Source organism: Sinocyclocheilus rhinocerous, unplaced genomic scaffold, assembly GCF_001515625.1.
Source record: "Sinocyclocheilus rhinocerous isolate Xijiao unplaced genomic scaffold, SAMN03320098_v1.1 scaffold4622, whole genome shotgun sequence".
Lineage (NCBI taxonomy): Eukaryota > Metazoa > Chordata > Actinopteri > Cypriniformes > Cyprinidae > Sinocyclocheilus > Sinocyclocheilus rhinocerous.
This window is the reverse complement of record NW_015658200.1, coordinates 69754-83350: the sequence shown is the minus strand read 5'-3', so window position 1 is coordinate 83350 and position 13597 is coordinate 69754. Positions and strand designations below refer to the sequence as shown.

Genomic DNA, 13597 nt, shown 5'->3' with positions numbered 1-13597 from the left:
AAGTCAAATGCTTTCTTTCTTAAAAAAAAAAAAAATAAGACACTTATGTTTTGTCTAATGTGTGACTCAGTGATCAGGCCATCAGACCACACCTAACAACAATTTGCAACGGACTGACCTTCCTGACATCACAAAGAGCATTCTGATGGCTATGAAGAAGGTATTTGAATGTCACGCTGTCCACTTGCTGCCATCCCATCTTTGTTTTCAGACAAAATGTTTGGAGTACAATAGCAACTGATGGCATGCATGCCAAAGTCACAAAGTGCATCTAATTGGTGCTTTGACCTCCTGAGAGCTTAATGGTAGTTTTTGTCTATGCACATCTTTGAGTTAAAGAAAAGATTCAGCAATAAAAAACTGCCCTGTAAAGGCTTTTCACAAAGGGAAGGACAATGCATTTTGACATTTTAACCCTTACTAGTCCTATTCCGAGGGCAAGACCATTTTTACGGCCCCATTTATCCATTTATATTCTGTACCGTTGTACAAGATATATATATATATATATATAAAAATCAAGAGTTCAGATGCAAAATCCTCTAAGTGCCATTAAAAATGTTGTTCTAAAATGAGCATTTTTATCAGGCTCCTGTGTGTAGGTTCAGTAATTTCACTTTAATGGCAATAAATAGGTTCCTTTCCTGCAGTTTGATTGATATTACATGGAATGCGCATTGAAAAAAAAAAGTTTTTGCAAATGAAAAAACCTCAACGTGTTTTTGCAGCGTTGAGCAATGTAACCAATCACAGACATATCTCGTCCCGAGCGAGATCTAATTCACGGACCAAAAGCGTGTGTAAACTTTATTGAGATCGGGACATATCAACCAGTAATTTAATTTTATTTCCAGCAACGGACGGTAGAAAGTTCAGCAATGAATGGTGTGTGATTTATGACAGAATATAGTCCCACAACTGATCGTTTATTTTTTCCTCACGTGTCTCGTCTTTGGTAACAATGATTCAAAACAGAAACATTTCAAGTGACATGGGAAAAAGACACGGAAAACTGCAGTAAACATCAGAAAAGCAGCGTGCACATTTCTGGTTAAAAATGAAAGGCCATGACAAACGGGAAGCATCACCATTCAAGTCAGCTGGAAGAGCCAAAGCTAGTCCACAGTTTACTAAACGGTGGCAACCTCTTTAAGTTATTCTCGACTGTGTTGGATTGACTGCTTTGATGCTTTGCAATACAGTAGGGCATTGTTTTGATGCTTACATCAGAAAAAAAAATCTTTTGCTTTTATTTATTTCATCATTTATGTCATTATTTCATATTTCTTTTTAAGCAAGTACCAGATAATGTGTGTCGTCATGTCACGAAATGTTTTTGTGACATGACGCCCCCCCCGCCAATCGCACCCTGTATACATATTTTTTTTTTTTCTTGCCCCCCCTGAATCAAGAGTCAAATGTCGCCCATGTATACATATATATATATATATATATATATATATATATACACACACACACACACACACACTGAATATATACAATACTGATAATGAATTTTACTTGAGTATATAAACTTTGTCAGAACATATAATCTCAGAATTTATTAGTATTAACTCCATTGTCCAAATTCTTGAAACCTAGATATTATTTGTAACAAAACAAGATGAAGACAACACAAACGCACGTGTATTAACACACATGAATGAGAGGTGTGTGTGTACCTGTGGGAGTGGACACTAGTTTAGTGGTCATGATGGCGCCGTTGCTGCTGACCACCATGATGGGGGCGGAGCTACTGCCGGACAGCGCTGCGCTGGAGGGTTTGGGTAAGATCTTACTGGGCTGCATCTGCTGCGTGATGATCTTCACTCCTGCACACACACACGGACGCACGCACGCACACGCACACGCACACACACAGACGCACGCACACACACACGCACACACACGCAGTGGATTTTTATTCGATAATACGCAGACACGCACTTTTTGTATGTTTAATAATGGATTGAGCACGACACCTGCTTCTCATTTGTCATAAACATCCTTTACTGTTATAAAAATATCATGAGCTGCATAAAACACATACAGAAAATATATCGCCATAATCATGTCTATTTGCGTTCATATTTCATGTATAGAAAATAGTTTCTCTCATTTTTTCATATGTAATGGCAGGAGATATGATCCCATGATTGACAGATCTAGAGTGAACACGCTCTTAAGGTCTTTGCACACTGAGTCCGAAATTTTCGCACGTTAAAAAATAAATAGGACCTCACGTTGTGTCAATCATATTTACACACTGCCTCCGAAACTTTCGTCCGTCATAAAAAAATTCAGACCAGGTTCGGTTTTCTGCGTTTTCACATCCGTAGCAAGCATTTTGATAGGAAAGGATGACGAATACGAAAAAAACGAAAAACGCATACGAAAATTTCGGACTCGGTGTGCATTGACCTTTACTCATAACACTCGCGCACGAGGAAGAAAACGGACAGTGCTCTCCGGATCAGATCCAGGGGAGAATTAATAGAAATTATATTATGTATAAAGGACATGCGAGAATAAATCTGTTCTCAGATACCAAAGATAACAAGAACTCAGCATCCTCTTCTCTCTCAGAATACTCTTCTTCTGTGTTTGTTTACACTGCTTTTGGAAACAGCGCCACCACTCTCCCCTTTTGGTGCAACAGCAGCTGCTCCGGTTACGTGATCTTAGCTCAAATCTGAATGTTCACGTTCAGTGTGAAAAGGCCTTTAGTGGTGCAGCCCTGTGCTTTATCTGCTGTCTCATGCTCACCAGACTCCTGTTTGATCTGAATGGTGGGTTTGGCTCCGGCGCTGGCGCTCTGAGGAGACGAGGCCTGCAGGCCTTTAGGAGACGCAGACTGAACCGCCGTCTGCTGCTGCGCTCTGGGAATCTGCAGGATCTGAGACGGAGAGCTGACCAGAGCCTTGGGAGACGGCAGACGAGTGGAGGCCACCTTCACCGCCGCGGAGGACCCGCCTGAACCACACACACACACATTAAAGGGTTAGTTCACCCAAAAATGCTAATTAGTCCATAAATTACTCACTCTCAAGTCATCCTAGGTGTATATGACTTTCTTCTTTCAAACGAATCCAGTCGGAGTTATATTAAAGATTGTCTTTGATCTTTCAAGCTCTATCGTTGCACTCAGGGTGTTGCAGTGCATCAGTCCAAAAGAAGTGAAATAAAAAGCGCCCATCCATAAGAAAAAAAGTGTCTCACACGGCTCCGGGGGGTGAACAAAGGCCTTTATTAATATATAACTTTTAAAGTTGTCAACTCCTGGTCTACTTTTGCTGGTAAGCTTGTTTACTATAAATTCAGAGCTGGGTAGATTACTTGAAAATTGAATTCTGTTACTGATTCCCAAATACATGACAGAAATTGTTGTTAGTTACATAATCCATTACATTACACATTTTAGGTAATAATCAGACTACTTTTAGATTACTTTTGAGCTATCTTGTTTTCCACATGGATTTAAATAGGTTAATCTTGTACCATATTGATATAAAAATACAAAGAGCAAGAAAATATATTCTGTTTGTTGTTATCATGAAGTGCATTAAATATATATTACTTCAAGGTTTCCTTGCTACTACTTCAAAAGCTAATAATTAATTAAATCATGAAAATGTTAAATTAAAACCATTTTAAAATGAATCAAAATAAAACACTTTACTGAAAAAATTTAATATTTTATTTGTTTACCTGCATGTAATGCGACCATAACCAACGTCAGAGAACTATGAACATGCAAATGTGATATTTAATTATTAGAATATTTATTTTAAAATCTCTTGGGTACTTCAAATAAAAATATATTAGGTGAAAGAGGATCAGATGACAAAAAAGATGGTGAATTTGTGCATTTTAATGTGTTTAAAAGACAAACGCCTTCCAAAGTAATGCATGGTAAAATAACCGACTGAGCGATAATTCAAATAAAAATGAATGTGTTCATCAGACGTTGATGCAATATTGAAACACTTCTTAAACCTGAAGTGAGTTTTGTAAATCCAGTGGTCAAATGCAGTGTATCCACCTGACTATATATATATAAATATGTGTATGTGTGTGTATGTATGTATTAGGGATGGGCGATATGGGCTTTAAAATATATCACGATAATTTCTAGTATTTATTGCGATAACAATATCAATGACGATAATTCAGGGAATCCGGTTTCTTTAGAGAAAAGTATTATCTTTCCTATTTTTACCTAAAATAAGGCGTTATGGTCATTACTGAGTACACACGTAACGTAATGACTGTTTATTTCATACTGGAAGCCAGAGGGCGCCCTCACGCAGAAACTCCACACATATGCATCGCAGAAGTAATAGCACTGAAGACGCTCCAGGAAATCCCTAATATGGACAAAGGCATCCAGTTATCGCTGAATAAAACGCACAACAGACAGAGAAATTTTAACTGATGAAACTTGAAGACAATAAACATACGATTGCACGAAATATATGGTTTATCTGTGTTCTTCAAGCAATCTTGGGTATTTTTTATAAGGAAAGTACATTTATAATGCAATGCTAATCGACAAAGCCTTTATCACTGTATATAATACTATCACTCTGTAATATGAAACCACGTCTGGTCACAAAAAGAAGTTATTTCAAACACTCGACTATGGTATTAAGTTAATTTGGAGAAAAAGCATGTCAATAAATGACTTCTTTGTTGGATAACAGGTGTGTAAACAGGCAAATCTGTGCTACTGTAGGACATTTATTCAGAGCGATTTTTTGTGCACTGTACAGCCCTAACCAAACCAGTTCCAGATTGTAGAAGGAGCGATGAACTCCTCCTCAATTTCACGTCTGCCTTTCGCGATGTCGCACACAGAACTAGGCTTTATCGTTATTATCGCAGTAAGACTAATTCTTATCGTGGGGAGAATTTTTCCCGGTATATCACAAACGATAAGATATCGCCCATCCCTAGTATGTATCATTATTACACACAGCAGCCGTGGCATTATTGGAGGAATAAGCATCTTAATGAACATGACAGGAAGGAAATGCAGGATTGTGGGAATGTGACATGACAGGAAGGAAGTGCGCCTGACCTTCTGCGTGGTGCTGTTGGTGGTCTGGGTGGAGGGTTTGGTGAAGGTGATCTTCACCGGCGACATGTGTGGCGGCAGAGAGTTGGCGATGCTCTGCATCAGGTTGCTCATCTTGGGGCTGCCGCTCACCGGAAGCGTGATGGTTTTGGAAATGGGCGTGGCCACTTTAGGCACCTCCTTCAGCAGCATGGGGGAGGAGCTAGACGAGTTGGTTCTCCGCCTCTTACGAGGTTTCTCGTCCTCATCGGAGCAGCTCACGCCTGACAGACACAACGAGACGTCACACAGCTTTAACACAGTATTAAACATAATGTGCCGTTCTCGTCTGGCCTGTTTAAAACTGTAACACAATCTACATTGTGAAAAGAAATACTGGGGTGAAAGTTTATAGTTCAGATATAAACATTGATGTCTATGGAAGCGATCAAAATAGAGCAAGTCATCTTCTGAAAGTAACTTGCGCTTCAAATAACGTTTGTGTCGATTGCATCGTTTCTCCACTAGGTGGCGACAAATGACTGTTAAAAATGTGTTTGTCATTGAATCATTCATTCAAGAGATTCGTTCAAAAACACTGATTCATCCAGTAATGAAAGGTTGCTCATCTTGGGGCTGCCGCTCACCGGAAGCGTGATGGTTTTGGAAATGGGCGTGGCCACTTTAGGCACCTCCTTCAGCAGCATGGGGGAGGAGCTAGACGAGTTGGTTCTCCGCCTCTTACGAGGTTTCTCGTCCTCATCGGAGCAGCTCACGCCTGACAGACACAACGAGACGTCACACAGCTTTAACACAGTATTAAACATAATGTGCCGTTCTCGTCTGGCCTGTTTAAAACTGTAACACAATCTACATTGTGAAAAGAAATACTGGGGTGAAAGTTTATAGTTCAGATATAAACATTGATGTCTATGGAAGCGATCAAAATAGAGCAAGTCATCTTCTGAAAGTAACTTGCGCTTCAAATAACGTTTGTGTCGCTTGCATCGTTTCTCCACTAGGTGGCGACAAATGACTGTTAAAAATGTGTTTGTCATTGAATCATTCATTCAAGAGATTCGTTCAAAAACACTGATTCATCCAGTAATGAAACAAGTGAAGTATTAAAAATTGTCAATTTTAAATAAATTGTCTTCATTTGTAAGTCGCTTTGGATAAAAGCGTCTGCTAAATGACTAAATGTAAATGTAAGTATTTATGAGTGAGTCATTGAATCATTCATTCATACCACTTTTCATCATTTTAATATAAAAAAATTGGTGTATTAAATATATTACGTTTTAAATACATATATTATATATTCAAATGTTTAATAATTCATTCAAATTAATGGACTTTTTTCACGTTTCCGTGCGGGTCGAGGGGATTTGATGGCCGCTGCTGCGCTGGAGCTGCTGGGAGCCGATGCGCTGGGTGGAGTGGAGGTGGTGCTGGTGTACGAATAACACACCACCACTGCAACACACACACACACAGTGAGGAACACACTTCCTGTCTCTGAGAGTGTGTATTATATTAACCACAAAACATAGATTACACAGACACAACTAGGGCTGTCAAAATAGCTGAAACTCAATTTGAATTTTGTACTTAAATATTATCAATATTCGAATTATATTCGAATTTAAAAGGCATAATTTCAGTTAGGGGGGAAAAAGCTTTTGGCTTCTCTCCTGAGGCCACAAGAGGGCGCATCGAGCAAAATATGACTAATGCACATTTATTCAAAGCAATAAAATAGCATGACAATATGTGGAAAAAAAGTGCATAATGTTTAAAATAATGTTTATGAACCAATTATAATTAATTAAGTTGCTTAAACAACTCTAAACAAAACAGCATTGTGTATGTATGTATAGTTTAATACAAAGAACCGAAAACCAATCACAAAGAGTATTTTTCTATTTAAAAACATGAGATGCAGTGGGATGGGGAAAACCGCCATAAAGTCTCGAGACATGTTTTTTAAAACTTGCATTCATTTTACATGACTTTCTAAACATGCGGCTCTCTTGTGCGAGACGCGAGTGCAACGCTGATAGACGTCCCTCTAGAAAACGTGATAAATATGCGTTCTGTGTGAACGGCTTGGTTTCAGTTTTGACGTAAACAACATCTTCTCCGCATTGATGTTTTCTTTTTCCACAATATTTTGGATGAACAACGCAGCAGCGCCGCATCTAGTGGCTTCAACTGGATAAGCTATGAAAAACATTAAAATGCAACGACACTTACATCGTCATCGCATCTCGTGCGCCGCTGATAAAGCTGTCTGACGCACACCTAACATTCAAATGCAACGTTTTTGCATTCGAATGCGAATTTTTTTATTTGAAATTCAACGAATATTCGAAATTCGATTTTTTTTTTTGACAGCCCTAGACACAACATATACAAAAAATGTGAAAAAATAATAAAAATAAATAATTATAATAAAAATAATGTTGTTATTGTTCACTAAAAATAGAAATTTACTACTCTTTTATACTTATATCAACCACAAAACATAGATTACTCAGACACAACATAAACAAAAAAATAAATAAAGAAATGATAATAAACTAATAAAATAAACAACCACAATAATGTTGTTGTTATCATTAACTAAATAAAAAAAATACAGCTTTTAACTTATATTAACCACAAAACATAGAATAGACAACATATACCAATTATTATTATTATTAATAGTAATATTATAATATGTTGTTACTGTCAACTAAAACTAAAACTTTTGAAAATGTATACACATAATACATCTACAGTACAAAATAGTAGTAGTTAAGAATGCCTAATATAAAGTGTAAGCAAATAAAATATAAACAGATGAAAAACATAAAAAGATGAAAAACTTAAAATAAAATGAAATTAATAAGTTGCAGTTGAAATACTAAAATTGCCAGAACTAAACTGGAAATTAATATAAATTAAATCTAAACAGAAATGTTTAAAAAATAATAAAACTGACAAAGCACATAACAAAAATGACCAAAACTTAAACTAAAATGAAAACAAAATAAAAGCCCATGAATAACTACTAGGGCTGCGACGATAAATTGATGCAGAATCGATTTGTGGACCGATTCTGAGATCTTCTGAATGCATGATTCTCTCTGGAATCGGTTCTGAGCGTAGATTTTAACAGCAGGTGGCGCTCTACTCTAGTTTTTATCCACACACTCAAACGCTCATGAAGAAGAGCTGAAGAGTCTGTAATTTCACCTCTGCTCAGAATGCTTTTATGATGAGATTAATGTAAACTCAGCCCACTGTGAACACCCTTGTGATTCGCTTCAACTTTTCCAAATCTTATGAATGATTATTTTAGGTTCAAGTGTAAGGATTTGGCTGTTTCTAAACCATGCAGTGTTCAAAACTAAGCTCGGAATCGACTCGAGAAAGAATCGCCAAAAGAATGCAGAATCATTTCTCGATTCGTGATGCATTGATTTATTTTCCCAGCCCTAGTGTTGGGGGTAACGCATTACAAGTAACACAAGTTACGTAATCAGATTACAAGTAACTAGTAAAGTAACGCATTACTTTTTAATTTAGAAGTAAATATCGGAGTTATTTTTAATCACAGAAATAAATTACAGTTTAACAGATATTCACATAGAAAACAGCTGTTAGAAATAGTAAAAATATTTCAGAATTTTACTGTTATTGCTGTATTTCTGATCAAATAAATGCAGGCTTGGTGAGCAGAAGAGACATTAAAAATCTTACTGTCCAAAAACTCTTGACTGGTAGTGTACACTCACATAAAGCCATATATATTAATAGCAGATCTGACTGATGTTTATATTGTCTGCAAATGTAAACTATGCTAGTGTTCAGCTTTAAACTACGGAAGCCCATTTCTGCCATTGAACCAAAAATACAAAAAGGTAATTGCAACTTTTTTCCCTCACAATTGCTAGTCTATATCTTGCAATTCTAAATGTATTTCTCAGAACTGCGAGTTTCTATCACACAGTTACTTCTGACTTCATGAGAATCTATCTTTTCTGACTTTACAACTCAATTGCAAGTTTATATCACACAGTTCAGAAACAATTAGTCAGAACTGCAAGAAAAAAAAGAACTTTTTTTACTCTTTGTTTTTAGCAGGCTTCCATACTAAACTGCTCGATGTGACTAGAAAACATTGAGATATCAGAGACTGTTGTTAAGATTAAGATAAGAGTATTGTGAAAAGTGAAAGGTGTGCGTCACCTCAGCACTCGAGTGAGTTCTCCCAGCAGCTCCTTCTTGTCTTTGGTGAGATCTCCTTGAGCGCGCAGAGCGCTGATCACGCCGGCGTACGCTTCCAGCTCTGAACACACAAACACACGACACGCGTGAGCTCACCATCGGCACACACATCAGCACAGCTGCTTACACGCTTCAGCGAGTCTCACCCAGTTTGCGCAGGATTCGCTTGCACTCATCTCTGCTGAGGTCGAGCAGCGTGGGCCAAACCACCGGCATGCTGCCCGCCAACGGCTTCTCCTGCTGAATCATCAACTACACACACACACACACACACACCGCAGATCACCCCGTATATAATACAGCACATTACAGGAATAGTTCACCCAAAAATGAAAACATGCTCACCCTCAGATCAGGATGAGTTTGTTTCTTCATCAGATTAAATGCAGCATTCCACGCAAACACACGTGAGCTTGCGATCAGCACACACAACAGCACAGTGATGCTTCAGTGAGTCTCACCCAGTTTGCGCAGGATTCGTTTGCATTCATCTCTGCTGAGGTCGAGCAGCGTGGGCCAAACCACCGGCATGCTGCCCGCCAACGGCTTCTCCTGCTGAATCATCAACTACACACACACACACACACACACCGCAGATCACCCCGTATATAATACAGCACATTACAGGAATAGTTCACCCAAAAATGAAAACATGCTCACCCTCAGATCAGGATGAGTTTGTTTCTTCATCAGATTAAATGCAGCATTGCATCAGTGTCTCACTGCAAGTGAATGGGTGCCGTCAGAATGAGAGTCCAAACAGCTGATAAAAACATCACAATAATCCACAAGTAATCCACAGCACTCCAGTCCATCAGTTAACATCTGGAGAAGACAAAAGCTGAAACTAATCCAGCATTAAGACGTTTTTAACTAAAATACCATAGAGTCCATAATCCACAATAACTCTTCCTCCAGTGATCTCCTGTTGTCTCTCACATATTTGTTTAGAGCTGTTTTGGCTTGTAAAACGCTGCTTGATCTGTGCAGATTTCTCTCCTGATTCACACCAAAACACTTTTTTACTGGAGGAAGCGTTATTATGGATTATTGACTCTATGGTATTTTTGTTAAAAACGTCTTAATGCTGGATGTGTTTCAGCTTTTGTCTTCTCCAGATGTTAATTGATGGACTGGAGTGCTGTGGATTACTTGTGGATTATTGTGATGTTTTTATCAGCTGTTTGGACTCTCATTCTGACGGCACCCATTCACTGCAGAGCATCCATTGCTGAGACACTGATGCAGTGCTACATTTCTACAAATCTGATGAATGACGTAACAAACTCATCCTAATCTCGGATGATCTGAGGGTGAGCATGTTTTCAGCAGATTTTAATTTTTTCTGAACTATTCTTTTAAACACACTCACCTCTGACAGACGCTGCTAACTCTCTCTGGATCTCTAAGAGCCAATGATCTTCAAGAAATCCTTCAGAGAAAAGCATCATCGCACACATTTAAGATAAACATGAAGGATTTTTAATGGTACAGAACATGAGCACACATTTGAAAACTACTTTGCAAAAAGATGCACAATATTTGACGTCACGCGAGTATATTACATTAGCCCGCCAACATTTGCACATCAAAGCTCGCTCCGCCGCTCGCCCCGCCCACTCCTGCATAAAACATGAGCTCGTTCCAGGTGTTTTGATTGGCATCTACCAGCTTAAAGAGCTAATTACTGATGTGATCAGCTGAGATCTGTGTGTATATTCTGTTTTAATATGAACGAGTGCTAACTATGATCTGGGGGCTGTTTCATAAAACAAGTTTACCAAATAAGTCAGGCTTATTTCAGTTAGTCTGACTTATTTTGAATTAAATCAACTGACAATGAGTCAGACTAACTGAAATAAACCTGGCTTATTCGGTAAACTGATCTGAAATCAGCGTTTATTTTGATCGGACTTTCACATATGATGGAGTGGAATCAATATAATCGCGATAAGCGCTCCGTTTGATCGGAGTATTTCAGCAGACTATCAGACATGTCTATCAGAAACACGGGTGTTTAATAACCACTAACGCTTGTGAAGTGCTGCTTTTCTGTCGTGAGTTGTTATTGTCAGTGTGTTGTGTGCAGAAGGTTAGCTTTAGCCTTTAGCCTGTCCGGAGTTTCACGCATCACACACCCGAGCCGCTGTATTCCGCGCCGAACCGTGTGTGTGTGAAATCACAGCTAATCACCAGTACAGACATCGCTGTGTCATTTCTAAAGTCAGCTGTGTGTTTAATTCTGCACTTACCTTCAGTTCTGCGCAGTCCTTCAGATCCGCCATGTTTATCCGACGCCGAAACACTCGGGCCGCGCTCACAGCTGCCCGCGGGAAAAGCCCGAAACAACACAAGAAAACACCAAAACTAAACAACTCCAAAGGGATTATACGGGTTAATAGTTGCTAATACGTTTAACGCGAATTAAAGTAATGTTAGTCAGCAGAAAATAAACATTTGAACGCGTCTGAATCTGATCAGGCACTGAGTGGGGCAGCTCTCGGAAGAAGCCCGTCGTCATTGTTGACATTCTTTTGTTATTGTTTTGTGTTTATTATGCACTTCATCAAATTTAGTGGTAAATATGTGTGATATAGTTTGTTTACCTTTATTTTTGTGTGGTATTTCCCCCATTGTGTATGGAGGCCTTTGGCAATATGAATGCGATTTTTGTTGTGCTAATAAAACACATTAAACATTGTTTCTCCCACGAATTAAAACCTTAAATCAGAGTAGAAAGTCATAACATTAAATGTCGTATGAACTGCAAAAATTATTATAATTATCATCAGAAGGTGTTATTTCCATGTTTGAATTAGAGATATTTAATCCTTAAGCTTTTATATTGTAAAATAAGTTAAACCGTAATGGAGATCTGTTGTAAGTTGTATTTTCAAACTCTGAAGCATTGTTAGTGAAAGTCACCGTATTGATGTATTGTGAAATTAAAATGTTCTTTTCTTGATCTTAAAGAGGCTTAAATGTGCCTTCATAAATCCTGCAGAAACTCTGATTAAAACGCGACCACAAAAAGCTGTAAACAAATGTTTTATTACATTAAACACACATCAAGACAGATTCAAATATTATTCCTTATCAACACAAATGAAAGCCCATCTCAGTGAACTGAGTTTAACACACTGCAGGACATCAGCACACAAACTCAACATGCACTTCTCACAGTCAAAAACTGGCCAATGTGACATTCAGCTCGTATGTTTACAAGTCAAGATGACAAAAACAGGAATAATGCATTGATATACAAAGCTTAACTAATATAAATTCACATGAACATTATTTTCTCAACAAAAAAAACACACAAGATTAAACATATATACACCATACCCACAATCACAAACAGCAGTGAAGTTAAAACACCAATCTCTGATCCCTTTATTCCTCTCTGATAATCATCTGAAATCAACATTATATTTCTGATTTAAATTAAACCTTGATTGTAAACTAAATAAGTGTCCCTGCAGCACAAAAGCAGTGTTAAGTCGCTGGGGTATATTTGTAGCAATAGCCAACAATACATTGTATGGGTCAAAATTATAGATTTTTCTTTTATGCCAAAAATCATTAGGATATTAAGTAAAGATCATGTTCCATGAAGATATTTAGTAAATTTCCTACCGTAAATATATCAAAACTTAATTTTTGATTAGTAATATGCATTGCTAAGAACTTCATTTGAACAACTTTAAAGATGATTTTCTCAATATTTAGATTTTTTTGCACCCTCAGATTCCAGAGTTTCAAATATTGTCCTATCCTAACAAACCATACATCAATGGAAAGATTATTTATTCAAAAAATTTTTGACTGGTTTTGTGGTCCAGGGTCACACATTTATTATCAGTGCTGCTCATATTTTCCAGCTCAGATCTTTTAAAGCGTTATAATCAGCGCTGGTCTCTCTGTGAACATCTAAACACCGGTGGCTGTCACAGGAATGAACTTCTGCGCCTGATTGGCCCCGATTTCCGCCACATACAGCGCCGCGCTCTTCAGATCCACATCCACCAGGTGCGGCTTGACGTCCTCGGCCAGCTGGATGCTGCTGGTCACCTGACACTGACCGATGATGCCGATGGGCGGAGCCTCCAGCAGCGTCACCTGATTGGTGTTTAACTGAGCCACCACCATGTACTTCTGGTCTGGTGTGAGTCTGCGGGTCACAAACACATTATTATTATTACAGCTCAAACACCTGCGGTGCGGCCTGGAGAGAGAGAGAGAGAGAGAGAGGGATAGAGAGAG

At 38.3% G+C, this 13597-nt stretch overlaps 2 protein-coding genes and 1 long non-coding RNA gene across 8 annotated transcripts in view; all 3 read right to left on the bottom strand.

Annotated features, from left to right (window-relative positions):
• LOC107722098 (BRCA2-interacting transcriptional repressor EMSY-like) overlaps window positions 1-5883 on the bottom strand; it is a 37216-nt gene extending 31333 nt beyond the window's left edge. Inside the window, exons 1-4 of the mRNA XM_016530317.1 lie at window positions 5704-5883; window positions 4837-5410; window positions 2767-2973; window positions 1683-1832 (exon numbers count right to left, since the gene is read on the bottom strand). Coding sequence (XP_016385803.1) covers window positions 1683-1832; window positions 2767-2973; window positions 4837-5410; window positions 5704-5883 — 1111 coding nt within the window. The remainder of the gene's footprint in view (window positions 1-1682; window positions 1833-2766; window positions 2974-4836; window positions 5411-5703) is intronic.
• Window positions 5884-9298: 3415 nt separating this feature from the next.
• On the bottom strand, window positions 9299-11667 carry LOC107722102 (uncharacterized). The gene is made up of 4 exons (XR_001637772.1): window positions 11587-11667; window positions 10707-10766; window positions 9796-9901; window positions 9299-9395 (listed from the first exon to the last, which is right to left on the bottom strand). It is a non-coding gene; the product is annotated as an uncharacterized LOC107722102 (long non-coding RNA).
• Window positions 11668-13157: 1490 nt separating this feature from the next.
• Window positions 13158-13597, bottom strand: part of LOC107722101 (NHL repeat-containing protein 3) — a 9019-nt gene continuing 8579 nt past the window's right edge. For 5 of the 6 annotated variants that reach the window (XM_016530323.1, XM_016530327.1, XM_016530325.1 and 2 more), the window contains exon 7: window positions 13164-13505. In XM_016530323.1, coding sequence (XP_016385809.1) covers window positions 13265-13505 — 241 coding nt within the window. In that variant the 3' untranslated portion in view covers window positions 13164-13264. Of the gene's footprint in view, window positions 13506-13597 lie in introns of all 6 variants that reach the window. The other variant, XM_016530324.1, reaches the window with a different exon arrangement.